General features: G+C 62.3%; 1 protein-coding gene across 1 annotated transcript; it reads left to right on the top strand.

Moving 5' to 3' along the window:
- ARHGEF10 (Rho guanine nucleotide exchange factor 10) lies at positions 1-26,609 on the top strand. The gene is made up of 29 exons (XM_056114022.1): positions 1-130; positions 945-1,005; positions 1,212-1,367; positions 1,699-1,974; positions 2,638-2,701; positions 3,238-3,308; positions 3,908-3,964; positions 4,993-5,156; positions 6,764-6,880; positions 7,969-8,083; positions 9,616-9,722; positions 10,978-11,055; positions 11,469-11,648; positions 12,320-12,436; positions 13,678-13,770; positions 14,122-14,292; positions 15,469-15,614; positions 16,172-16,350; positions 18,638-18,753; positions 18,969-19,096; positions 19,229-19,329; positions 20,562-20,683; positions 21,018-21,098; positions 21,944-22,137; positions 22,344-22,501; positions 23,622-23,764; positions 24,816-24,990; positions 25,629-25,751; positions 26,030-26,609. Exons 2-29 carry the CDS (start codon positions 972-974, stop codon positions 26,509-26,511), a joined length of 3,948 nt encoding a protein of 1,315 aa, XP_055969997.1. The 5' UTR covers positions 1-130; positions 945-971; the 3' UTR covers positions 26,512-26,609.

The following is a 26,609-nucleotide window of genomic DNA, read 5'->3' as shown; positions in this document are numbered from 1 at the left end:
TCCCATCCTGTCCCCGCCGTGCCTGTCGGGTCCTGGTGCAGGGGTGCGGGGCAGCTCCAGCTCTTGGTGTGTGGTGGACAAAGAGGCAAACGTGGCTCTGCCTCAGCCCCGCTCCAGGCTGCAAGTGAGGGTGAGGGGACCCTGGGGAGCGTTCTGAATCAGTGAAGGGGCGAGGCAGGGCAGGAAGGAGCTGAGTCCAGTGCAGGGGTGGGGTGGGGAAGATCTGAGTCCAGTGTATAGGGGTTGGACACCATCTGAGTCCAGAGGGGTGGGGAGGGTCTGAGTCCTGAGCAGGGGTGGGGCGGGGAGGGTCTGAGCCCTGAGCAGGGGTGGGGTGGGGAGGGTCTGAGCCCTGAGCAGGGGTGGGGTGGGGAGGGTCTGAGTCCTGAGCAGGGATGGGTTAGAGAGGGTCTGAATTCAGGGCAAGGGTGGGTCAGGGAAGGTCTGAGGTCAGAGCAGGCGTGGGGTGGGTGGGGAGGATCTGAGTCCTGAGCAGGGGTGAGGTGGTGAGGGCTGAGTCCTGAGCAGGGATGGGGCAGGGAGGGTCTGAATTCAGGCAAGGGTGGGTCAGGGAAGGTCTGAGGTCAGAGCAGGCGTGGGGTGGGTGGGGAGGATCTGAGTCCTGAGCAGGGGTGAGGTGGTGAGGGCTGAGTCCTGAGCAGGGATGGGGCAGGGAGGGTCTGAATTCAGGCAAGGGTGGGTCAGGGAAGGTCTGAGGTCAGAGCAGGCATGGAGTGGGTAGGGAGGATCTGAGTCCTGAGCAGGGGTGGGGTGGGGAGGGTCTGAATCCTGAGCAGGGGTGGGGTGGGGAGGGTCTGAGTTCAGGGAAGCGATGGGTGCCCCTGAGGAATGCAGGGCCAGGTGGCTCCTGCATGGGTCCTGGCTGACACTTTGCTGCTGTATCCGGGCCTGGGAAGGTGATGGGTCCATCTTTCTTCCCACAGGGTTGTGTCCTGTCCAGGACTGGGACCATGGACCCTCCGGAGCTGCCCGCTGAGCCCACAGGTGAGCTGCTGAGATGCTGCAGCAGGAGGAAGAGCCAGGCTGGGCAGGGCCCCTGACTGCCCGTGCCTGCTGTGGCCGTCCCCCACACCAGAGCTCGCCCTCCACCCCCATGACCTTCGATGCAGTGGTCACCCCTGCAGGGGCCTGTAGGCTGCGGTCACTGACCCTGCTGAATGCCCTCCCCCCCATCCTCTCCTGTCCTTCAGGTGACAGAGCGGAAAGTGACCCCAACAACAACGAGCAGGAGAAGGGGGAGCAGGGCGAGGGGGACAGTGGGGATGAGATTCCGGAAGCTGACAGACCCGCCCCAGGCAGCCCAGCACAAGAAGACGCAGGTGGGGACCCTGCTGCTGCCAGTGCCCGTGAGTCCTGGGCCCCCGGGTCTCCTGGATGTCGGGGTGCCAAGAGCGGCAGCGTCGGTGGTCGGGCTGCTCCCGTGTCTCGGGGAGCCCTCGTGTGTGGGGGGGGTGACCTACCTGCAGCCCTGTCCTCCCGCCTGGCTGCAGGGTGGCCAGTGCACCTGCGTGACTGTGACCCCGCCCGATGTCCCACACTCTCCCCCTGCCCTGTGGGCTGTGCACAGCACAATCCCTCCAAGGTCCGGGGACTGTGGGCACACCTGCTGTGGGCTGGGGTCCTCTGGGCTGGGGTCCCCAGGGCGTTTGGGGTCTGCATGTCTCCTCTCCCCCCCAGGAGGCGAGCCCCTCCCGGACACGGGGGTACTGGTGGAACTCAGAGCTGCGGCCCCCCCACGAGTGAACCCCTACTCCGTCATCGACATCAGCCCCTTCCAGGGGGAGGCGCCCCCCTCCCCGGAGCCCGCCGTGTCTGAGGAGGGCGGCGTGGCTGTGCCCAGCGGGTACTCGGTGCCTGTGCCCTGCGGCTACGCGGTGCCCTGCAGCCTCCCTGCGCTCGTGCCTGCCTACACCAGTCCCGTCCTCCTGCGCTCCAGCTCATGCGACGACCAAGGTGGGCTCCCAGCACACTCCTGAGGCCTGATCCCGGGGAGGGGACAGGGTGGACACCGGCCGTCAGGACTGCCACGTGCCTGCGGTTCCGGGGGCCATGTCCATGCCACGTCCATGCCCCAGTCCATCAGGACCTCTAGCGCTGTGCCCTGGGGCCTTTGTCGGCTCTCTGAGGGTTTGTGTGTGTGTGTGTGCATAAGCATGCATATATGTGAACATGTGAGTGTGCATGTGTGAACGTGTGCACGTGACCTGTGTACACATATGCATGTATGTATTTGCACGCGTGTGCATTTGTATGTGTAAGGAAAAGTTCCCTATCGAACATCCCAAACCTAACTCTTCCCTGGAAAAATCTCCTGAGGATGCCAAGAAGTCAAACTCCCCACCCCTTTCCCGTGGTCAACCCGCGTGAGAACTGAGAGAATGGGGAGATCCTGGCTTGATTTCCTGACCCACCAGCACCTCTTCATCCTCTGGCAGTGTCATGACCCTGCAGCGCTGGGCTTATCGGGATCCTCTTTCAGCTGCGTTTCCTGAAAGTCCAAGAGCCTTAAGTCTCTCTGGTGATCATCTTTAGGCTCGACTGTCCTGGGGCCGGCAGGGAGGGCCGGCAGGGGCCCAGGTGACGACAAATCAACTTCCCTTTTTGTTTTCCTGGCAGAAGCCCCGGAAGTGGCAGCGGACGGCCAGCTGGAGTCTCTCGGTTCCGAGGGTCCGACACCCAGGTGTGCATCTAATGTGGATGGAGCGCAGGGCTGCATCTGCTGGCCCCCAGGGACCCCCCAGTGTGCCCCCAGGCCCACCGAGGTTTGAGTCTGAACGAGAGGTGCCACAGGGCAGAACCTCGGCCAGGCCAGCGTCTGGAAATGCTGGAGCTAAGCCACCCTGCGCGTCCCTCAGACCTACGGTGGAGCCCAGGGGCCTGAGTCATGATGGCTCTGAGCCCCTGAGTCCTCAGACTGGCTTCTTTCCTCCCTGCCACTTCTCATAAATGTGCTTCCATGCTTCAGACACCCGTCAGACTCCTACCCGTACAGCAGAACCCAGACACCCAGAGAGCCCACCACTTGGTCAAACTCCTACCCATACCACAAAACCCAGCCCCGGTATCTCATTTCCTCAAACCCCAGAATCACCAAGCCGCAGGTGCCTACACTGGGCAGAGCTCCTGGTACAGCCCCTGGGGGCGGGGGGTGTTGGGTGGGGGACACAGCAGGCGCACGACTGTCCCACTGCTCACCCCCGCTCCACTTGCTTCCAGTGACAATGCCAAGGAGGACAGCGCCCTGGCCCGGTGGGTGGCTGACCCAGCCAACACTGCGTGGATGGACAGTAAGTGCAGCATGGCCGTATGTGGGGTGGACAGACCCCCCCCCCCACCTGCTCAGAGTCGCCCTGTCTCCCTCTCGCTGCCGCTTGCCCCTCATGGCCCCCGGAGGGACCACGGTGGGCACAGCTCCCGTGGAAACCCCTGCAAGGTCTCTGAGCCATGGACACGTCCCCTATGCTCCCTGGCCAGTCCCGTGTCTGGGGGTGGGGCACCCCTGGTCTCCCCGTTCAGGCCCACAGAGTCTGGCCATTCCCTGCCCGCCTTTGGGTGTCCTCCCCGTGGGTGCCCATCTCTGCGTCTCAGGGTACGACAGCCCAGCTCGGCTTCTGTCTGGCCACTCTGCCAAGGGTGCTTCAGGACTTGGGCCTGGGCTCCAGAACAAAGGAGGACGAGCACCGCATCTCTAGGCCCTCGTCTCTCTGGGGACGACCTTGGGCCATGTCAGGTCACACACTGCCACATGAGAAATCCTGGACCCCTGGGGGTCCCTGGGAGCGGTTAGAGCCCTGCAACTCCACAAGCACCAGTTGTGCCTCCTCTGACACTCCCAGGGTCCAGGGCCTTGTGTGACCCCCACCTCCGCCCTATCCCTTTATTCCAGATGCTGAGGAAGCCGTTTACGACGATGTTCCGAGGGAGAACTCAGACTCAGAACCAGGTTTGCCTCTGGGCATTGGCTCCGGGGACCCCTGAGGATGAGCACTGCCCCAACCTCAAGCCCCCATCCCTTAGGAGGCCCAGGGGTCCTCTGTTGACCTCGGCCAGCTGGCCAAGACTGAGGGGAGGTCCTGGGATGCTTAAGGACCCAGGCAGTGCCAGAGTTGGACAGACTCTGCCTCATACACAGACTCTGGATCATGAGCGCTAACCCTTGGGCCATCTCTTCGGCCCTGCTGTCCTTTGTGCTCCTCTGTCACCACTGAGCTGACCGCTCACGCTGCCTCTAAAGCCCCTGAGAGCGAAAAAATGGGCAGGTGGGAGCAGAGGCCAGAGGCGGAGCCCAGGGCGCACAGACACGGAACAGAGGGAAAAACTCAGAGAATGTCCCAGCGGGGCGGCCACATGCCACATTCCAGGCCGCAGAAACCTTTGGGAGCAGGACTGTGCATTGTGTCGTGGCTGACACATGCCTCCACTGAGGCCTCGGAGCTCGGCCACACACTGGGGGATGGGTTGTTTTCCTCTCTCCTGAGAGTGTGACGTCCCATCTCCGGGGTCTACACAGAAGCTGCCCTGAGTAGCGTCCGCACTGCAGGCCCTCCACGGGCACACGGCCAGGAGCCACGAGCCACGGACACATGCCAGCGCCTTTTGTGGGCCTCGCCCTTCTCAGCCCCTAGAGCTGCCTTCACGGCTCTCGCAGATGAGCCCACAGCTGCTCACTGCTGGCGTCTGGGTGTCGCTCTGACCGTGGAGCCCCCCGGCTGCTCACGTCCAGGTGTTGCTGTCAGCTGTCCCGCCTATAGGGTGACGCTTCCTGTTGAGAGGAGAGCTTTCCTTGTGGAAAGTTCTACTGGGGTCTCTCGGCCAAGGGTTCTCGGGCCCGGGGGTGCTGGGTCATCCCTCTGGTGCCCGTCTGAGCAAGCAGCATAGACTTGGGGGGGGGGGACCCTCACAGCCCCCCCCCCTCCCCGCTGAGCGGGGCCCTGATGCTGCTGCTTCTCCTTGTGGCCGGCGTGCGTGCAGAGGAGATGGTGTACGACGACGTGGAGAACGGAGACGGGGGAGGGAACAGCTCTGTGGACTACGGCTGGAGCTCGAGCGAGTTCGAGAGTTACGAGGAGCAGAGCGACTCCGAGTGCCGGCACGGGGTGCCCCGCTCCTTCCTGCGTAGCAGCCACAGGAAGCAGGTGGGTGCAGCCCCGCCTGGCCCGCGTCTGGGCGTCCCTCGCCCAACTGTGATGACAGGAGGCGCTCGGGGAGGGGGGTCCGGGGAGCGGCCCCGAGGTCGTGCTGCCCGAGATGGCCCTGTGCCTCGTGCTCTGCGCGTGGGATGTGCTCATCCCAGCGATGCTGCTGTGGTCCGTGCCCCCAGGCCTGGCCGGGCCCTGCCGGGCTGTGCACATCTCTGCTCCTGAGGCCCTGTCCCGCTCACAGGACCCCAGCCGGAGAATTCACTTCACCAGAAACGTGCAGAATTGTCAGGAGACGAGAGGACCAAAGCCCTCAGCCGCCCCCGATCCGCTTCTTTAGACTGTGCATATGCACACACGTGCGCGTGCGCTCATATGTGCTCGTGTGCGTGTACACACCATTGTGTGTGCTTTCAGGTGTGTCTGTGCTTGTAATCGGGGGCCCGTAGGTGAGGGCTGTGCCTGGGAGCATGTGTGGCAACCCTGTACGTGCGCGCGTGTGTGTGTGCACCCGTGTGCACGAATTCACGTCTGTGACGTGTTCTGTGGTTTCATGTGCGCACACAGGCATGTGTGTGGGCACACGTTGTGTGCACGTATTTGTAGGTGCACAGTGTGTCTGCACATGTGTGCATGTGTAGCATGTGTGACGTGCACGTTGTGTATTTTGCGTGGAGTGTTCGTGCATGCTGTGGTGCCTATCTGTGTGTGCTGCGCATACATGAGGACCAAAGCCCTCAGCTGCGTGGTGTGTGACATGCAGAGATGCACGGGTGTCGTGTATGGCCCATTGGTACACGTGCATGTGTGTAAGGGTGCCATATACATGCGTACAAGGCGCGTGTATATCTGTGTACAATACCTGGACATGGTGTATGTTCTGTGTGTAACATGTGTGTACATGTCTGGGTGTGTCTGTGTAAGAGGGTTCAGGGATGAGGGTGCGTAGAGGGGGCTGGAGAGGGCGCTTGGGGCCCTGCGAGGCTGGTTCTGGCCCCTGGTGACTGTGTACAGCCCAGAGCTCCTGCCTGACCCAGCCTGAAGGGGACGCTAAGGGTCAGCTCCCGGCCCGGGCCCGAGCCGGGTTCAGCTGGCCGCCCCTGTGGGGCGCAGTAGCTGGGATGTGACGAGAGGGGGAGAGAGAGTGGACGCGTGAGGCAATGCCAGCAGGGCGTCATATGGGCCCGGCACTCGGCCATCCTGGGCTTCCTGCCATTTCCCTCCCCTGCATGTGGCTGGGGGTGGTTCCTCCTGGGCAGGCACTGCCCTTCCCTGGCCACTCAGGAGGGTCCAGGGGCAGAGCTGCCCCGAGGCGAGCCTCAGGTGAGGGGCGGGAGCCCAGCCGAGCCGCCGCCAGGCCCTCTCCTGCTCCCAGCACACGGGGCCATGGGGAGAGTTCAGGGCGCTGTGGCTCTGTGACCTGTGGTATGCGTCTGTGTGTGTGTGTGTGTGTGTGTGTGTGTGGCCTTTGACACCTGTCTGCATGTTTCCCTGTGTGTCTGTGTGTGTCCTTTTGTCTGTGGCACGTGGCTGCATGTCTGGCCTGCGGCACGTGTCTGCGTGAGGCCTGCAGGCGCCCGCTCAGTGGCCGGTCTCTGCTGCAGCTCTCCCGTGACCTGGCCCGCCTCAAGGAGCACTATGAGAGGAGGGTGAGAGAGTTGATGGCGAGCACAGTGGCGGCCGTAGAGATGCAGCAGCTAAGGCAGAAGCATGAGCTGAAGGTAGCCGGGCTCTGCCGCCCGGAGCCCTCCGCACCCCCGTGTGCCTCGCCGTGCCGGGCGGTGCGGGGCTTCTCGGCGCGGCGGTGGCGGCGGCGGTGCGGGTGGTGGCCTGGCCCACAGTGGGTGACCATCCCCTTTGAAGACATTGGCGTGGCCCCGGGGATGGTGTCTGGGCCTGCGTGTCCCGTCCTCGTCCTCCCTTGGGGCTCCGTCGGGACGCACGCATTGGAGGGGGCCCGGCCTGCTTCAAAAGGGCCCTGTCAAGTGCTCCCACGGGTTCTTGCTGCTGGCCTGGAGCCGGGGAAGGAGGCAGAGGGAGGGCAGAGGCCGGAGGCTGCTGGGGGAGGGTCAGGGCCGAGCCTTTCACTGCCGTGCTCGCCTGGCCTGGGCAGCCCCAGGTTCCAGGTCGGCCCGGTCCTGGGAGGAGCCACTGAACTCAGGCTTGGGCAGGGGTGTGACGGCCCCAAGGCCCCCAGTGCTGAGGGAACACAGCCCAGAGCCCAGGCTCACTGCCTGGAGGGCCGTGCCCCCCGGCTCTTTCCCTCTGTGGCCGTGGGGGTCTGCGGTGTGGAGTCGGGGCACTCTGGTGGTGAGTGGGTGGGTGGGGAGCACAGGAGGCAGCACCCGGACCCTGAGGGGCTGAGCCAGGCACGGGTGGGGTGCAGGCGTGTGGGGGATTGGTTGTGTCGGGGGTGTGTGTGTGTGTGTGTGTGTGGAGTGTGAGCAAGTGCGGGTGCAGGCGTGTGCGGGTGCAGGTGTGTAGGGGTGGACCATATGGGGTGCAGGCGTGGTGGGAGTGCTGGGGGTGTGGGTGCTGGCTGAGCAGGGCAGCTGCAGGGACTCCCGGTGTGGGTGGGAGCAGCAAGAATGTGCCGTGGCAGTTGCCAGAGTCCGGGCTGGGGGCGAGGGGCTGAGGCTGGGGCAGGCCAGTTGGGCCATGGGAGGTGGCCGTGTCCCTGTGGCGGGAGGCGCCCCCAGGCCCCTCCATGGACAGCATCTGACCCAGAGCACTTGACAGTGTCCTTTTAAGTGAGGGACCGACCTTGGGGGCCGACACAAGAGGCACCAGCTCACGACCCCCCTCACAGATGCAGAAGCTGGTGAAGGCGGCCAAGGAGGGCACCAAAGACGGGCTGGAGAGGACCAAGGCTGCCGTGCGCAGGGGACGCTCCTTCATTCGCAGCCACTCCCTGCTGCCCCAAGGTCCGTGTCAGCATGGGGGGTGGAGGAGCACGAGGGTGAATGGGGGAGCACGGGGAGTGACGGGAGGAGAGTAAGGGAAATGAATGGGGGAGTATGGGGAGTGAATGAGGGAGCACAGGAAGTGAATGGGGGGAGTAAGGTGAGAAGGGGAGCACGAGGAGTGGGTGGAGGGAATACAGGGAGTGAGTGAGGAGCACGAGGCGTGAGTGGGGGGAGCACGGGGAGTGAGTGGGGGAGCATGGGGTTGAGTAGGGGGAGCACGGGGAGTGGGTGGAGGGAATACAGGGAGTGAGTGAGGAGCACGAGGAGTGAGTGGGGGGAGCATGAGGCGTGAGTGGGGGGAGCACGGGGAGTGAGTGGGGGAGCACAGGGTTGAGTAGGGGGAGCATGGGGCATGAGTGGGGGGAGCATGGGGAGTGAGTAGGGAGGAGCACGGGGGTGAATGGGGGGAGCACGGGGAGTGAGTGGGGAAGCATGGGGAGTGAGGGGGGAGCACAGGAAGTGAGTGGGGGGATTGAAGGGAGCATGGGGAGTGGAAGGAGCACAGGGAGTGAGTGGGGGAGCACGTGGGGTGAGTGGGGGGAGCACGGGGAGTGAGTGGGGTGGAGCACAGGGAGTAGTGAGGAGCACGAGGAGTGAATGGGGAGAGCACAGGGGGTGAGTGGGGGGCACGGGGAGTGAATGGGGGGAGCACGGGGAGTGGGGAGCACCGGAAGTGAGTGGAGGAGCACGAGTGTGAGTGAGGGGAGAATGGGGAGTGAGTGGGGGGCAGCACGGGGAGTGAGTGGGGCAGCATGGGGAGTATTTGGGGGGAGCACGGGGAGTGAGTGGGGAGCACAGGGAGTGAGTGGGGAGCACAGGGAGTAAGTGGGGAGCACGAGGAGTGAGTGGGGAGCACAGGCAGTTGATGGGGGCCCATCCACACTAGGTCCCTCTGGACCTCTGTCCCTGGAGGGTGCAGCCCGGGAGGCCCACCCTGGAATCAGCACATACTGACCTCTCAGACCCACCCAGGGGCCTGGAGGGGTGTGGCTGCTCCTCAGCAGTCCTGGGCGAGCCCCCATCACTGCCCCGAGCCCCCACCCCCTGAGCTCCCGTCTCCCCACATCCCTTCACCGCCTTCACTCCATCAGTGCAGTGCCCTTGGCACCCCCAGCACCCCAGCACCCTCACCACTGCCTTATTTCTGCCCCCCTGGAGGTCAGGTTTGCCCCAGAAATTTGGGATCTCCTGGAGGGTGAGGCCTGCGAGGGGCAGGCTGAGGCATCCTGACATGTCCCTGGGACAGTCCAGGAGAGCGGGAAGGACCTGTGTCCATCCCAGCACCACCCCTGCCCTGCTCCCGGCTGCTCTGGGCCCTTCACTGGAGTGCCCGGCCTAAGGCCTCGCCACATTGTGATGCAGTTCAGGCAGGCCCTGCGTGGTCAGACCCAGCATCCAATGTTGCCTGTGTCTCGGGCGGGTGGGGTGTGTGTGTGTGGGAGGGGGGGAGCGATACGGGGCACAGTCCCACGCTGCTTCTCCCACTGCAGACCCCAGAGACGGCCTGGACGAGGAGCAGAACCCTTTCATCGACGTGGAGTGCCAGCACCCCGAGGCCGTGCTCACCCCGATGCCCGAGGGCCTGTCTCAGCAGCAGGTGCTGGACGCTGTGGGCTGTCCCGTTTCCCCGAGCCGCCCACCTCTAGGGAGAATCTGCTACCACTGGTCTGAGCCCCCCTCAGCCGTGCGTCCCAGGGCAGCCCCCTCCCAAAGACTCGCGGCCTTCTGCTTGGTGGCCCTAGAAAGTGTGATTGGTGCCAGAGGACAGGGCACTATCCAGTCCACCCCACCTCCCTGTGGTGCCAGATGTCCCCCACACAGCAGCCACATGGCTTCAGCTGGGCAGTAGAGGGCTTGGGGGCGGGCGAGGGTCTGTGGGTATGGGGCGGGAGGGTGTGGGCAGGCAGGCAGCAAGTGCTCCTGCCAGTTGCTTAGGTGCTCTGTGTGCCCGGCACTGTGTCCCCCACTGCACAGCCCGCTGACCTGCAGCCGCAGGGTCCGGGGAACCCTTAGGTGTTACTTGCACCCTTTTGTTACAGGGCCCCCAGCGCAGCGGAGTTCAGGGCAGGGGCCTCTCCCATGACCCCCCTCCCAGGAGAGATGCTTGGGGTTGTGTGGGGCCTCTGCATGGAAGAGCCTGTGCGCAGGCCTCCGGCACCCATTATCTGTCTTTAAATCACCTGCCCCTCCACCCGCAGAGTCTTCATCCTGACACAAGAGTCACCTCTGAGCTGGTAGAGCCAGTGCCTGGGCCCTGGTCTTCGCTCTGTGAAGGGGCTCCCCAGTCTGCCCCTCTGGGGTTCCCTCGGGGGACGTGCCCTCCCACCCACTAGGGGGCAGTGCGGGGCCTTCAGGAGGTGTGGGGTGGGGCTGGAGGCAGCAGTGCCGGCAGTCTGTCCTGGGCTCTGTTGTCCATTCATGGGCCAGAACTGATCAGCAGAAAGCTCAGGCTTGGAGAGTGCCCGCCCTTGCAGGCTGAGCAGGCTGCAGTCAGCCGTGCCGGACCCATTGGGAAGGGAGGCACAGGCAGTGCCCATGACTGCAGCCTCTTCCCCGGCATCAGGGGCTTCGGGAAGCATCTGTGTCCAGCCAGCTCGCTCCTGGGCACAGTTCCTGCCTGGCCACAGTGGGAGGTCAGCCGGTTCAGTGTGGGCATCCCCCTGTTCCTGCCGCAAGTCCTCATTTGTGCATAGGTCAAGCAGCGACGTGCGTGCCCGCACCCGCTGTTGGCACACACCTGGAAGGCCTTTGGATCTCTCCCACGATGAGAACAAAGCCAGACCCAATGTCGTTCGCCCCCTCAAGCCATAGGCATTTCCTGCAGCAGCTCCTTCTGTGTTCCCGCCCCACAGGTGGTCAGGAGGTACATTCTGGGCGCCGTTGTGGACAGTGAGAAGAACTACGTGGACTCCCTGCAGAGAATCTTGGAGGTACCTGAATGTCTTTGTCTTCCCGGCCTGTGCTGTGGCGCCCCATGCATGTGTGTCCTGTGCCGTGTGTGTGCCTGTGCTGTGTGCATGTGCCATGGATCCCCATGCATATATGCTTGCGTATGTCAGGTGGCCTTGTGTGTGCCCACGTATGTGCTGTAGGCTTGCATGTATTCATGTGCACCAATGTGTGTGTGTGTGTGTGTGTGTGGTGGTGAGCTCACATGTGTTTGCACACACTGACATGTATGTGGTGGGCGCACATGCATGTTCGCATGCCCCACCGTGCTGTGGGCTCATGTGTGCGCCGGTGTGCTTGTGTGCTGTGTGATTTCTCATACGTGTCCACATGCGTGGATTCCGTGTCCTCTGGTGTGTGCGTGTGAGGCTCAGCCTGGTGTCCCCTCCCGCAGCACTACGAGAAGCCGCTGTCCCAGATGGAGCCTCGAATCCTGAGTGAGCGGAAGCTCAAGGTGATCTTCCACCGGGTCAAGGAGGTTCTGCAGTGCCATTCCCTGTTCCAGATTGCGCTGGCCAGCCGTGTGGCCGAGTGGGACTCGGTGGAGATGATCGGGGACGTCTTTGTGGCCTCGGTAAGGCGGAGCCGCCTCCATGCTGAGGGCGGAGGAAGGGGGGCCGCGGTGCGAGCAGCAGCTACCTAGGGTGGGCTCGGGTTGGGAGGGGTGCGTGGTTTGTGGTGAGGGACGGGTGCCCTGCCGTCTCTGTGAGGGTCCCCATGGTGTCCTCGTGGTACTTGGGCCCAGCCCTGCCTTTGTTACACGTGGAGGCCTTGTTTAAGCCCATCCTGCTCATTCTGGCTCACTCCTGAGCATTCCGGCTCATACCAGCTCATACAAGCTGCCTGACCCAACCCAGGGGCCAGACTGCAGGTGGAGTCACCTCCCCCTATTCTTCCTGTCCTGGAGCCCAGATGCGGGTTTTACAAGCAGGCCACATGGGCTGAGGGCTGGGACTGGCTTGGATGAGCCAGACACCTGCGGTCAGGCCTGAATCCCAGAACCCCACACTGGGGTCAGAGGTCAGGCTTGGGCTCCCACAACCCCACACTCAGGTCAGAGGTCAGTTCTACCTTCCAGACTCTGACCATTGATTCCCAGGTCAAGGCAGAGCTCAAACCCAGGATACTCTAGGCAGAGGTCAAGGGTCAGGTCCACCTGGCATTCTCAGGATCCTACTTAAGGTCGATCTGGAATCTCCCAGCGGTGGGCTTACCTCTTACCGGCCTGCTGGTGTGTTCACACAGTTCTCCAAGTCCATGGTCCTGGACGCCTACAGCGAGTATGTGAACAACTTTAGCTCAGCTGTGGCCATCCTCAAGAAGACGTGTGCCACCAAACCCGCCTTCTTGGAGTTCCTGAAGGTGAGGGGCAGGTGTAGGGGCTTCAGGGGAGGTGCCCCTGGTCTGACACTTGGGTGAGCCCCAGCCACTCCCTGCCTTCCCCCCACACAACCACACACACCACACCAGCCCCCACTGTGGGCAGCAGGCTGAATCGGGGGTGACTGCATGTCTCCCCATAGGGCCCTCGGTGGGGTTTGCGCTAGGTGGGCATGTTGGTGCCTCTGTTTGTGTGGGGGTCTGTGTGTGACTGTGTTTTAGTGGCATGTGGTCAGGTTGTGTGTAAGTTGTATGTGATTGTGTGGTTATCCCTTGCCTCTGTATTCATGTGTTTGTGTGTGGTCTGTGGTTTTGTATGGTCTATGTATAGTTACCACGTGAGTGTGGATAGTTTGGTTGTGGTTTGTGGTTGTATGTGGCTCGATGGGTCGTGATTTTGTGGTCTGTGGTTTTAGTCTGTGGTTGTCTATGTCTTTGGTTATGGATGGTTTACTTGTGGTTTGTGGCTTTGTGTGGTCTCTGTGGTTATGTGGTTATGTGGTTTGTGGTTTTGTGCTCATGGTTGTGTGTGGTCTGTGTAGGTATCTTGTGAGTGTGGATGGTTTGCTTGTGGTTTGTGGTTGCGTGGTCTGTGGTTTTGGTTTGTGATTGTGTGCTTATTGCTTTGTGGTTTTGTGCTCCATAGTTGTGTGTGATCGATGTGTTATCGTGTAGTTGTGGGTAGTTTGGTTGTAGTTTGTGGTTGTGTGGTCTTGGTTTGTGCTCATGGTTGTGTGTGGTCTGTGTGTAGTTACTTTGTGGGTGTGGATGGTTTGTTTTTGGTTTGTTGGTTGTGTGGCCTGTGGTTTTGGTTTGTGGTTGTGTGTGGTTACTGCTTTATGTTTTTTTTGTGCTCTGTAGTTGTTTGTGGTCTGTGTGTTATCACGTGGTTGTGGATAGTTTGGTTGTGGTTTGTGGTTGTGTGGTCTGTGGTCTTGGCTTGTGTGTGGTGGCGTGTGGACAGTGTGTCTGACTCATTCCCGGGAAGAAAGAGATTCCTTCTCAAATGGACACGCACACGTCACCCTGGGTGTTTGTGTGAGATCTGGAGAGCGTGGGGAGGTGGAGGGTAGGTGAGGGGCTTGAGGTGACAGAGGCACGGAGGTGTGCTCAGAAGCACTTTCTAGTGCTGATGCCAACAAGGTGTGAAGTTCTGGAAGAACCTTCTGTGGGCCTGGGGTGCTGCTGTCGTGCGGGGTGGTGAGTGTGGACTGTGCCCGCAGCAGAGCCAGGAGAACAGCCCTGACCGGACCACCCTCTACAGCCTGATGACCAAGCCCATCCAGAGGTTCCCCCAGTTCATCCTCCTGCTGCAGGTAGGGGCCCTGGCCTGGGGCACAACCCGTGTGCGTGCCATCCCGGACCCTGCTGCTGTTGGACTCGGGTCCTCAGCCGAGGGTGCCCACCACCCTCCTTACACCTGCTCTCAGATCCCAGGACGGTGGGATGGAGATTGCGCGAGTCTGGGGCTGCTCAGTCCCTGGACCTCCTTGGTGGGGGAACTTTGGGGGTGCCTCCTTGGTGGGGTAGCTGTGGGGGGCAGGCTGTGGGGGCGCCTCCCCAACGCTCTTCCTGGCATCACCTTGCTCCAGCGCTCAGAGCCAACATGCACTGACCACCTGCATTCTGCCCACGGCCACTGCCCGTGTCCCCTGGCCCTCCTGCAGGACATGCTGAAGCACACCTGCCCAGGCCACCCCGACAGGCTGCCACTGCAGATGGCGCTGACTGAGCTGGAGACGCTGGCAGAGAAGCTGAACGAGCGGAAGCGGGACGCGGACCAGCGCTGCGAGATGAAACGCATCGCCAAGGCGGCCAACGAGCGCTACCTGAACAAGGTGGGCACCAGGGCAGTGCCAGGAGGGCCGTGTGTGTGTGTGTATGAAAGCCTGTGAGTGTGTCTGTTTGTGAGACTGTGAGAGAGTGTGTTTCTGTGTGAGTGTGTCACTGTGAGTGTGTGTGTGTGTGTCTCTTGTGTCTGAGTGTGAGAAAGTGTGTGTGTGTGTCTTGTATGTGTATGAAAGAGTGTGTGTGAGTCTATGTGAGTGTGTGAGAAAGTGTGTGTGTGTCTCTGTGTGAGAAAGTGTGTGCGTGCCTTATATGTATATGAAAGAGTGTGCGTGTCTCTGTGTGTTTCTGTGCGTATGTATGTGAGAAAGCATGTGAGTGTGTCTGTGTGTGTGAGACTGTGTGTGTTTCTGTGTGAGTGTGTCACTGTGAGTGTGGGTGTGTATGTGTGTGTGTCTCTTGTGTCTGAGTGTGAGAAAGTGTGTGTGTCTTGTATGTGTATGAAAGTGTGTGTGAGTCTATGTGAATGTGTGAGAAAGTGTGTGTGTGAATCTGTGTGTGAGAAAGTGGTGCGTGTCTTGTATGTGCACGAAAGAGTGTGAGTCTATGTGAGTGTGTGAGAAAGTGTGTGCGTGCCTTATATGTATATGAAAGAGTGTGCGTGTCTCTGTGTGTTTCTGTGTGGATGTATGTGAGAAAGCATGTGAGTGTGTCTGTGTGTGTGAGACTGTGAGTGTGTGTCTCTGTGTGAGTGTATCACTGTGAGTGTGGGTGTGTATGGGTGTGTGTCTCTGGTGTCTTTTTGTGTTAGTGTGTGTCTGAGTGTGTGAGTCTGTGAAAAAGTGTGTGCATGTCTTATATGTGTGTGAAAGAGTGTGTGTGTGTCTCTGTGTGTTTCTGTGTGTGTGTGTGTTGTGTGCGTGTTTCTCTGGCAGGACCAGCTACGTCAGTTCCTCAGGAAATCCTAGTCCTGGTGCTTCGTGCTGGCCAAGGTGGACGGCAGTGGCTGCCCGCTTGCCCTTGTGCCTGCCCAGGCTCACCTGGGCCCCCTCCACCCACTGCCCCTCAGAGGAAGTCCTGGCCCTTGGCCTTCCCGTCTCAGGGGCAGAGCTGAGGCGAGAGTCTGTGGGGCGGCCTCTCCCTCCACCTGGCTGCCGTGCTCCGGGGGCAGACATGGCACGTCAAGGCCATTTCCTCCTCTTCTCCCCTTCGACCCGCACGTCCAGCTCCTCAGCACCGGGAGCCGCTACCTGGTCCGCTCGGACGACGTGGTGGAGACGGTGTACAGCGACAGGGGCGAGGTGCTGAAGACCAAGGAGCGGCGGCTCTTCATGCTCAATGATGTGCTTATGTGCGCCACCGTTAGCGCCCGGTGAGGCGGCCGCCCTGCGCTCTGCTCCCCTCTCGGGACCTGCTGCCCCGAGGCGCGGCCGGGCCACGTCCTTGCTCCAGCCCAGCCCATCTCTCCCTTGCCGCCTCCCTGAAACAGCTGCTGGTTCCTGGTCCTGGGCACGTGTGCCCATGTCCACGCGAACCGGTCTGCAGGGCGGGCCCAGCTCTCAGGTGTGAACCCAGGGCAGGTGAAGGATGGAGGAGGCGTCAGGGAGGTGACGGCCGCCAGCTCAGCCAGAAGGAGTTTGGGGGTGGGGAGTGTTTGCAGACTTTTGTCACATTCCCACGGAAACCGGTCAGCTTCACCATGATCTCCCAGGGCCTGTCCCCGTGGGAGACCCTGGCGAAGCCAGTGCCTGTGGAGAGTCTCAGCCAACACATGTGCTGCCAGGCCTGACCCGGGCTGACGTGGGGGCGGGCTCCATCCCTGGCCCTCCTCATGCTTCCTGCGGGATTCCTGCCTCACCAGGGTCTCGGGGGAGGGGTCTGGGGCCTGCTGTGGGACGCGCACCCATGCTCACTCAGCCTCACCTGCAGCTCACAGGATGGCGGTACCACCACGTCACCCGGCCACAGGTACCTGCTCAAGTGGAGCGTCCCCCTGGGGCATGTGGAGCCCATCGAGTACGGCAGCAACGAAGGCGCTGGAGAGCACGGCCGGGGCTCCCCCGAGCACCCCCACGAGAGCCTGCTGCTGGAGGCTGGTGCCAAGCCCAGTAAGTGGCACTTCCGTCCCAACCGGCAGGTGTGGGTGGGCATGAGGCAGGCGTAGGGCAGGTGTGGACTGTGTGGGCTCTTGGGACCATATGTGGGCAGGTATGGGGCAGAGTCCATTGTGAATTAACGATGTCTGGGTCGGGGTCCTTGAGTTACTGTGTCTGAGAATCAGGGTGTCTGTGAGTTACTATTTCAGAGTTGGGGTGTCTGTGAGTTACTGTCAGAATGTCTGCGTTACTGTGTTAGAGTCAGAGTGTCTGAGTTACTGTGTCAGAGTTGGGTATCTGAGTTACTGTGTCAGAGTTGGGGTATCTCTGAGTTACTGTGTCAGAGTTGGGTATCTGAGTTACTGTGTCAGAGTTGGGGTATCTCTGAGTTGCTGTGTCAGAGTTGGGTGTCTGTGAGTTCTGTGTCTCAGGGCCTGGGTATCTGTGAGTTACTGTGTCTGAGAGTCCGGGTGTCTGTGAGTCACTGTGTCAGAATCAGGATGTCTATGAGTCACTGTGTACTGTATCTGAGAGTTGGGATATCTGTGAGTTACTGTGTCTGAGAGTTGGGGTGTCTGTGGGTTACTATTTCAAGGTCAGGGTGTCTGTGAGTCACTGTATCTGAGATCGGGGGTGTCTGAGAGCCGGGTGTCCTGGCAGCCCCCCTCCAAGCAGCTGCATGCCTTCATCATGGACTCTGTCTTCCCCAAGTGGTGGGCTCACAACCTGCCATCCTGTTTCTGTCCAGACTGGGGTCTGTGGCCGTGTGTGGGGGTACAGGCCCAGTTCTGCTCAGGAGTGAAGGGCACACACAGGTGGTGGTCGTGTTGGTGTCTGTGAGCATGCTGGCCTGCCCGGCCTGTGCCCCCCACTGCTTCAGGGATCTGGGACTCCTGTTAGTGGGCGAGTTTGCAGAGGCTCCGCTGAGGGCCCAACTATGGCTGTGTTGAGCCGGGACCCGGACCCAGTGCTCCATGTCATTGCTGACCTGTTGCTGCTCTCAGGGTCCATAGGCAGAGATCCAAGCACTGAGTGTGAGCATGGGTGTGTGAGCTTGAGTGGGAAAGTGTGTGTGAGTGTGAGAGCATGAGTGAGCCTGCGAGCATCAGCATCAGCGTGTGTGATTGTAAGCGTGTGTCAGCATGAGTGTGTGCGCATTAGTGAGCATGTGTGTGAGCATGGGTGTGTCAGCATGTGTGAGCATCAGTGTGAGAGAGCACGAGTGAGCATGTGTCAGCATGAGTATGTGAGCATCAGTGAGCATGTTTGTATCAGCATGAGTGTGTACCAGCGTGAGTGTATCAGTGTGTGTGTGTGAGCGTGAGTGAGCATGCGAGTATGAGCATGTATGTGAGCGTGAGTGCACACGTATGTATGGGCTGGGTGAGCAGGCGAGTATGTGTGTGAGCATGAGTGAGTGTCCAAGTGTGAGTGTGTGTGTGAGAGCGTGTGTGAGCTGGGTGAGCTTGCGAGTGTGAGCGTATGTGTGAGTGTGAGTGCGAGGATGTGTGAGTGTGTGAGTGTGAGAGTGAATTTATGTGTGTGAGCAGGAGTGAGCATCCAAATGTGAGTGTGTGTGAGCATGAGTGAGCCTGCGAGTGTGAGCGTGAGTGCGAGACCTCCCAGCTGGCAGACCCCCGTGGGCCGGCACTCAGCGAGTATGGCTTAGCTGAGCTGCAGGGCTTTGCTGTGGACCCCAGAACCTGCAGGTCCCCCAGAGCACCCCTCAGCCCAAGGATGGGAATGAGAGGACGCAACTGCTGGCCTGGGCCCCTGAACTGGGCGGCTCCCAGCCCTGGCGTGAGGGTGAGGGGCTTGCCCTCCTCACGCACCTTTGCTGTCTAGTGTCCTGGGAAGCTTCAGGGCTTGGGGTGGGGGCAGCCAGCATGGATGGGCTGGGTGTGTCATTCCTGGAGATGCAAGGGTCCCACCGCAGGGTGTGAAACAAATGGTAGTGCTGCTCACTGAGGGACTTTGCAGAGTCCCCCCTGGTCCCGTTAGCTGCCAGTCAGCCAGCAGAGAGCCGGGAGGGGCAGTCTGTGCTGGCCGAGCCAGCCTGCCTGTGGGGGAGGGGACATTGCTCTGGGAGACTGACCCAGCAGGGACACAGGAGGTGAGGCTGGTCCTGCAGCTTCCCCACTCTGGTGGGATTCTGGAAGCTTCTGGCCATGGGCGTGGCCTCTCTCCAGTAGCTGCAGCTCTGGGTTCTGGGGGCGGGTCCCCTGGATCCCTGAGTGCCCACAGGTGGGGGCCCTTGGGATGGCTGGGACCCCTGGGTGCAGTCCTGGTCTGCCCACAGGTGGGGGTTCCGTGGGGCCAGGCCAGCTGCACCGGGACCTCCAGAACCTTCTCCACGACCTGGCTGTGCTGGGGCAGATCTCCCAGCTCATCGGGACCCTGCGGGGGCATTACCAGGTGAGGCCAAGTCCAGCCCCTGCCCATGTCCCCCGCACTCTGTTCCCGGGCCCCTGAACCCCGAGTGCTGCTGGGGGAGTCTCTGCCGGGCACCACTTGAAGGGCTGGTGGCTAGCTCGGGTGCTGTGCTGTGCTCTGCCCCTGGAGCCCCCAAGCCTGCCATGCCGTCTCTGGGCTGCCATCCTCGAAGCTGATCGCTGCCGCATGTCCCCTAGAACCTCAATGCATCAGTGGCCCAGGACTGGACGGCAGGCTTACGGCGGCTGATCCTGAAGAAGGAAGAGGACATCCGGGCGGCCGCCTGCTGTCGCCTGCAGCTGCAGCTCCCGGGGAAGCCTGACAAGTGAGTAGGGGCTGGGGAGGGCCGGGAGAGGGCCGGGGCTGTGGGGGTGGGCTGGGGGAGGGCAGGGGGAGGGCAGGGGCGCTGTGAGCTGGAAGTGTCTGCCCCCCACACACCCGCCCTGTATCCCTGCAGGTCTGGGCGTCCCACCTTCTTCAGTGCCGAGTTCAACACGCTCAGCCCTGCAGTGAAGGCGTCCTGGCTGCAGAGCCTGCACACGGCCAAGCTGGGCCTGGGTGAGCCGCCCCCACCGGGCACTGCGGGGTCCCCGACAGCCCGTTCCAGGGCTCGACCGGGTCACGTGAAGAGGTGGACGTGGCCGGGTCGATGACGGGTTGCTGAAGGCTCAGTCTGGCCTCTGCGGCTGCCCCTTCCATTGGCCTGTTCGCGGAGCTGCCCTGTCCACTGTGGTGGTCAGCAATGCCCCACCCCTGGCCCCTGCTCCCTCCCTTTCTGCTCTTCACCCTCCCCCCCCCCCAACTGCTCTTTCAGGACCCCGTCCCCTCTGCTTCCCGTGTTCGGCTCTCTGGGCTCTCTTTCCCACATCCGGACCTCTGCCCTCCACCTCTCCTCTCTGCCCCCCCACCCCTGTGGCATCCCCAGCTGTGTGTGTGCACGGTGCTTGTGTGTGTGTGTGTGTATGGTGCTTGTGTGTGTGTGATTGTGCCAGTGTGTATACACAATGCTGTGTGTACCTGAATGTGCCAGTGTGAATACACAATGCTTGTATGTCTATGACCGTGCCAGTGCTTGTGCGTATGTGATTGTGCCAGTGTGTGCATGATGCTTGTGTGTATATGAATGTGCCAGTATGAGTACATGATGCTTGTGTGTATATGACCATGCCTGTGTGTGTGCCTGGTGCTTGTGTGTGTGTGATCGTGCCAGTGTGTGTGCATGATGCTTGTGTGTACATGAATGTGCCAGTGTGAGTACACGATGCTTGTGTGTATATGACCGTGCCTGTGTGTGTGCCTGGTGCTTGTGTGTGTGTGTGTGATTGTGTCAGTTTGAGTACATGATGCTTGTGTGTGTATGAATGTGCCTGTGTGCGTGCCTGTGCACAGTGCTTGTGTGTGTGTGATTGTGCCAGTGTAAGTGCACGATGCTTGTGTGTGCATGACCATGCGTGCTGTGTGCCCTGGTGCTCACCCCTGCTTTGCTTTCGCTGCAACTGTGGGAGGGCGGAGGCCTGGGGTGGGTGCCGCGGGCTCAGACACGTGTTGCCCGCCTCACATCACGCTGGCCACCGAGTGCTGGCCCTGTTGCCGTTCATCTTCTCCGTCACTCTGAGCAGTGATGAGCCAGCAAGCACCAGGGTGCCCCAGAGGCTCCATGTGCCTCCCGGAGGGACCCCACAGGGCGGGACCAGCAGCGGGGCGCGCAGGACGTCCGTGGGAGGACAGTGGGCCCCGCGTGGAGCAGGGAGTATGGCGCTTGGCCAGCTGCTCACCTGCTGCTCCTGCAGAGGAGGACAACCACCTTGGCTGGTTCTGCGTGGAGGATGACGGGAATCAGATGAAGAAGGACAGACACCCGCTCCTGGTGGGGCACGTGCCCGTGACGGTAGCCAAGCAGCAGGACTTCAAGGTGACTGGGCCGTGGGCTGCTCCTCCCCCTGGCCCATGGCTCAAGCAGGCCAGGGCACTGTGCGGCCTGCCTGCTCCCTGCCATGTCCCCACGGGGGGCCCGCACCATGCCTGGTGCCACCCCGCCCAGCGTGTGACTCTGAGTCACAGGTCACTGCTGCTCCTTGAGCTGTGAGACCCCAGACAGCCCAGCACCTTCTGGACACCCCGGGAGCCTCAGACCCTGCAGCTCGTGCTCACACACCTGTTTCTGCTCGCACCCCTCACCCCCGCCATCCACCTGGGTCCCCGCCCCGCTTGCGAGGTCCATCCTCAGCCGCCTTGTGTCCCTGCAGATCGAATGTGCCGTCTACAACCCTGAACCGCTGGGCGAGAGCCAGCCGGACATGCCCGCCTCCGGCCACGGCTTCCTGTGGGTACGTGGCCCCGAGTTGCATGGTCAGTCATGACAGGAGCCGTGCAGGGGAAACTTTCCACCCTGTGGGGGCTCCTGGTTCCCCTCTGCCTTGCTCACAGTGGCCTGGACCAGCACTTGGTGCCAGAACTCCCAACGTGGCCTCTCCGGCCCTGCCAGCATCGGGCTGCAGCTCCCAAATCCCTTCCCCAGGCCCCTCCCTACCTACCCCCAGAAGCTGCCGTCCCCCGCCCGGACCAAAGGGGCCCCTGGGGTGACACTTCCCCGCAGCGCCCGGAGACGAGGAGAGCACTTGGCTCAGGGGTCAGGTCAGGAAGGGAGATTGTTCACCTGGGCCTGGACCCCCGTCCTGTGCACGCCTGTCCACCATCCCCTACTTCTGAGCTCCCCGTCTCCCCTCATATCCTTCCCATACTAGCCCCTGGCCCCCAAAAAGGAGATGCTGGTTTGTCGTAGGAACAAACGGGGTGAGCTTATGGGGGTCATGGCTTTGGAATTGAAGGGCAGAGGGACAGCAGACCCCAGAGCAGCCCTGGGCTTCCCAGTGCCCAGGTGTCCCTCCCCAACTCCCCGCTCAGGCCGCTGCCATCTGGACGTGTCTGCCATCTGGGCATCTCTTGCCAGAGTCCTCATCCATGGGGCTGCTCAGAGGGCGGCCCTCCCTGCAGGCTGGAATGTAGGGACGGGCCCATGGACGGGTCAGGGGCGGCCAGCAGGGCTGCTTCTGGGAAACCATCTGCTTGGCTCGTTGGGGTCGGGGGAGCCTGGGTGTGCGCCCGGAGCTGGCGAGGGGCCTGCCTGCAGGGCGGAGTGGCCAGTGACGTCCACTGCCGTGTCTCACTGCAGGTCGGCAGCTGCGCCGGCCAGATGGGGCAGGTCGCCATCGTCTCGTTCCAAAACTCCAGCCCCAAAGTCCTGGAGTGCTTCAACGTGGAGTCGCGCATCCTGTGCATGGTGTACGTGCCCAGCCCCGAGCCCACACCCGCGGCCGCCCACCCTGCCGCCGGCCCCACCATCTGCCTGGGGACAGAGGAAGGAAGGTAGCTGGTCCTGTGCTGTCCCAGGGAGGGGGCGGCTGGGGCCGGGAGCGAGTGCTGGGCCCTCTGTGGAGTCTGCCCTGAGCAGGCACGGGGAAGCCGTGACCCCCCCGTGGCCCAGCTCTGTCTTCGAGAATGCGGGTACCTGAGGGCAGCAGGAGCCCTGCTGTGGCCCTGGGCGCCTACACACCAGCCACACTCCCCCGCAGCATCTCCACCTACAAGAGCAGGCAGGGTGCCAAGAAGGTCCGACTGCAGCTCTTCTTCTCGCCCGACAAGTCCTCGGTCATGGCACTGGCCTGCACCCTGCACGGCCTCTATGCGGGGCTTGTCAACGGGACGGTGGCCGTCTACGCCAGAGCCGAAGGTGAGGACGCACCCTTCCCTATGCGCCCCTGCAGCTGCCGGAGTCCACAGGCTGAGCACCTGTATGCCTATCTATGTGCGTGTCTGACCCATGACGGCACATGTGCGTGTCTGAGCTCATGATGGCATGTGTGCACCTGTGTGCATGTCTGTGTGCATGTTTAACCACGTGAGGGGATGTGTGTTCGTGTGCATATGACCTTGTGACAAGACATGTGTATCTGCCTGAGTGTGTGGGCTTTCTGTACATTTTTTGTGTGTGTCTGTCTGTGTATGTGCCTGTGTACATACATGCGTATGCTTCTATGTTGTGTGCGCATGTGTACATAGCTGCATTGTGAATATGTGTGTGCATGCCTGTGTGCACATGTGTGTTTGTATGTGACTATATATGTGCAAGGTGTATTAATGTGCATTATCTCTGTACGGGTGTGTGTGTGTGGAGGGGGGTGTCTGACTTTGTGACACCTGTTTACCACATGACCACACACTTCTCCAGGACCCTGTCCTCTGTTTGTCTCATGACATCTGTGACCTCATTCTTCAGCATAAAAGCATTTCCAGGTCGTGTGGTGCCTGAGGAGATTGCTGGTCTTCTCAGCTGTCCTGTGGGACCCACGAGGCCCGGAGCTCCCTGGTGGTGCTCAGCCCTGGTTTCTCATGCAGTCACTCGCTTCCTGGCCAGCTTGACTGGAAACTTCCTCACAGCCAGAGTTGCACCGCGGCTGCTTTCTGACTGTGTCTCGGCCTTGTTTCTGGCATAGCCTTGTGCCGCTCTTCACAGGGTCATGCTGGTCCCATGCAGCTGCATACATTTGGCTGTGGGTCCCCAGAACCCCGGCCCGAGTGACGTGCTGGTCTGTCTGACTCACTGACTTATGAGGACACAGCGGGAGCTCCCGGCGCTCAGTGTCTGGAACGTTCCCAGACTAGACTGTTCCATCTGCCACCGAGGCCAGTTCTGCCTCAGTTTCCTTGTTCTCACAGGCTGGTGCTGCAGGTCCTCCCTGCCGCCCCCGCAGCCGCTGGGGGCCGCAGTGGGGCAGATTGCTTCCATGGGGAATGGCCTGTGGTCTGTAGGAGCTGAATTCCCACAGAGTGAAAGAGATGTTTCCTTTCAGACGGGACCTGGAGCCCCGAGCCGAGGCAGGTGGTGGCACTGGGCGTTCTGCCGGTGCGGAGCCTGCTGCTGACCGAGGACATGCTGTGGGCCGCATGTGGCGGGCAGGTGGCCCTGATTGGCCTGGGCACGCATGCCCTTGAGGTGAGCAAGTCCCGAGTCCCGCCCAGCCGCTCTCGGCACTTCCCCTGGTGCAGACACACGCGGCCTTTGGAAGTGCGTCTGCTGCAAAGCCACGGCCGTCTCTGAGATGAGCACGAGGCAGGGTGGACACCTGAGGGAGGGTGGACACCCCTGACCCACTGGGAGGCACATGAGAGGAAGCCTGGCAGCCCAGGACCACCCTGGGGGAGCACTGCGCCCCCATGATAGGGGGTGCTCATGGCTCCTCCTCCCCGCGGGGTCCCCATGGTCAGCGTCAGGTCAGGAGTGCGTGGACAGTCATGTGACCGACCCGGCAGGGACCAGAGCTCCTGGGCGCCGCCTTGGATGTGGCACAGACCAGAGGATGCTGGGACACAGGGATCTGGAACCACCTGGTCTGCCTGCTGCTGGGCCTGGCAGAAACCCCGGGCGAGCAAGTCATAGGAACACATGGGGCTGGAGAGTGAGGTGGGGTAGGAAACAGGAGCAGGAACAGCCCAATGGGAAGCAAGGCCTGCCCCCAGGTGTGGGAGCAGGGCAGGTGCCCACGTGCCCTGGTGTGTGCCCTGGAGAGGCTGAGATGCAGGTTCCGGGCAGGGTCTGCAGGTTAGTGCAGGCCCAAGGGAGGCCCCTCCGAACCCTCCCGCTCTGGGTGGGCAGCTCTGGGCAGGCAGCACCGGGCAGGGGGAGCTGCCTGCCCTCCCCTGTCTGCTGCCGAGCACTCAGGAGCCCTGGGACCACAGGCCGAGCAGGGAACAGCGTCCAGGCTGGGGGCAGGTCGCCGGGTTCCCACCAGCTCTGGGCCATCCCTCACCCCTCAGTGACACTCGGGCGCCAGCTGCCTGACCAGGGCCAGCTGTCCCTCTGCATCAGCATCTGCCCACTGCACTGCGCAGCCATGGTTGGGCGGGAGGCAGGGAAGGGAGCAGGGACGCCCCCACTGGCCAGGTGCATGGCTCGCTCGAAGGCTGTCTGCACGCCGACTGCTCGGGGGACCAGGGCCGTGCTGCTGGCCCCAGCGTCCCCGGCCTCTGGTCTGTCTTGCTTCCAGAGCTGGCTGGAGGCCCACCAGGATGAGGGCATGGTGGTGTCCCACATGGCCATTGCCGGCGTGGGCATCTGGGTCGCCTTCACCGTGGGGTGCACCCTGCGCCTCTTCCACACAGAGACGCTGCAGCACCTGCAGGATGTCAATGTGGCCACACCCGTCCACCACATGCTTCCAGGTAGGGAGGAGGGGGCCGGTGCCTGCGTGCCCCTAGGAGGTGGGAGGGGAGAGGGGGCTGTGCCCACGTGCCCAGGTGTATGCCCTGGAGAGGCTGAGATGGGTAGAGGTGAGGGGCAAGGGTGCCTGTGCACTGGGGAGGAGAGAAGAGGGAGGGGTACCCATGCCCATGCGCACGGGGAGGGGTGAGGAGTGAGGGGTGTCTGTACCCACATGCCCCGGGGAAGGGGGAGGGGTGCCTGTGCCCTGGGGAGGGGGGAGGGTTCTTGTGCTCTGGGTAGGAGAGAGGGGTGAGGGTGCCTGTGCCCACTTGCCCAGGGAGGGGTGAGGGGTGCCTGTGCCCACGTGTCCAGGGAGGAGTGAGGGGTGAGGGTGCTTGTACTCAGGTGCCCTGGGGAGGGGGGAGGGGGGAGGGGTTCCTGTGCTTGGGGTAGGGGTGGGGGTGCTTGTGCCCTCGGAAGGGTGAGGTGTGAGGGGTGCCTGTGCCCCAGGGAGGGGTGAGGGGCGGGGTGTCTGCCCGCTTCCTTCTGTGGCTTCGGTGCTCTGTTCAGTGGCCCCTGCCAGCCGTGCCTTCCTGGGCGGGGCCCTTTGGCGTCCATCCCTGCAGCGTCTCCTCACCCTGAGCGCGTCCCCTCGCAGGGCACCAGCACCTGTGTGTCAGCAGCCTGCTCGTCTGCCACGGTTTGCTGATGGTGGGCACCAGCCTGGGCTTCGTGGTGGCGCTGCCAGTCCCTCGCCTGCAGGGGATCCCCAAAGTGACAGGTGAGCAGACGTGTGTGTGGCATTGGGGGATGGGAGCCCTGGGCAGCCCGCGCTTCCGAGCGTCTCAGACTGGTGTGGGACCGTCCATCCCATCCCAGTCCTGCCCAGGCTGGGAGAAGCTGCTGCATGGCCTGTCTGTGCTGGCCGCAGGACTGTAGAGCCTTGAGCTTTGCTGAGAGACACATTGACTGTGGGGGCTCTTTGCCCAGCTCGTGCCTGGCCGTGTGGGGTGGGTGGCTGTCAGTTGTTGACCACGGTCCCCTCTGGCCCGTCCACAGGCCGGGGCATGGTCTCCTACCATGCGCACAGTGGGCCTGTCAAGTTCCTGCTCATGGTCAGTGCTACCCTGAAGAAGGACCGCGAGCGTCCCCCGGACAGCCCACCCCCATCGGACCCCCAGGGTGAGGAGCCGCAGGAGGCACCCCTGGAGGGTCCTACCAGCCCAGACACGGCTGTGTGGCTGGGGGGCTCGCCAGGCCCCGCCCTGCTCAGGGGCGGTTTCTCCTCGTCCTCGGGGTCGCTGACCCTCTCCCAGGGCTCTGGCTCCCTGGACCTGCGGCCAGAGGACGGGGCCCTCGGGGACCTCCTGCTGCAGCCCCAGGGGCCACCCAGCGGGGGCCGGCGGGGGCGCAGGGCACGGTCCAGCTCGGTGCTGGTGGCATGTGGGGGCCAGGGCCACCGCAGGCTGAGCCGGAGGGGCCGGCAGCAGCGGCCCGAGGAGCTGGCCTCCAGCCTGATGGTGTGGCAGCTTCACTGCTGAGTGTGGACGCCCGGGGCTGAGTGGTGCATCCTGAGCTGCGTCCTTCTTGGACCCCCAAGGAGGAAGGAGCAGAGCCCTGCCTGCAGGCTCGTTGGATG

The sequence above is a fragment of the Sorex fumeus genome, unplaced genomic scaffold (genome assembly GCF_029834395.1).
Source record: "Sorex fumeus unplaced genomic scaffold, SorFum_2.1 ptg000024l, whole genome shotgun sequence".
Classification (NCBI taxonomy): domain Eukaryota; kingdom Metazoa; phylum Chordata; class Mammalia; order Eulipotyphla; family Soricidae; genus Sorex; species Sorex fumeus.
This window is presented reverse-complemented; position numbering and strand designations above follow the sequence as displayed.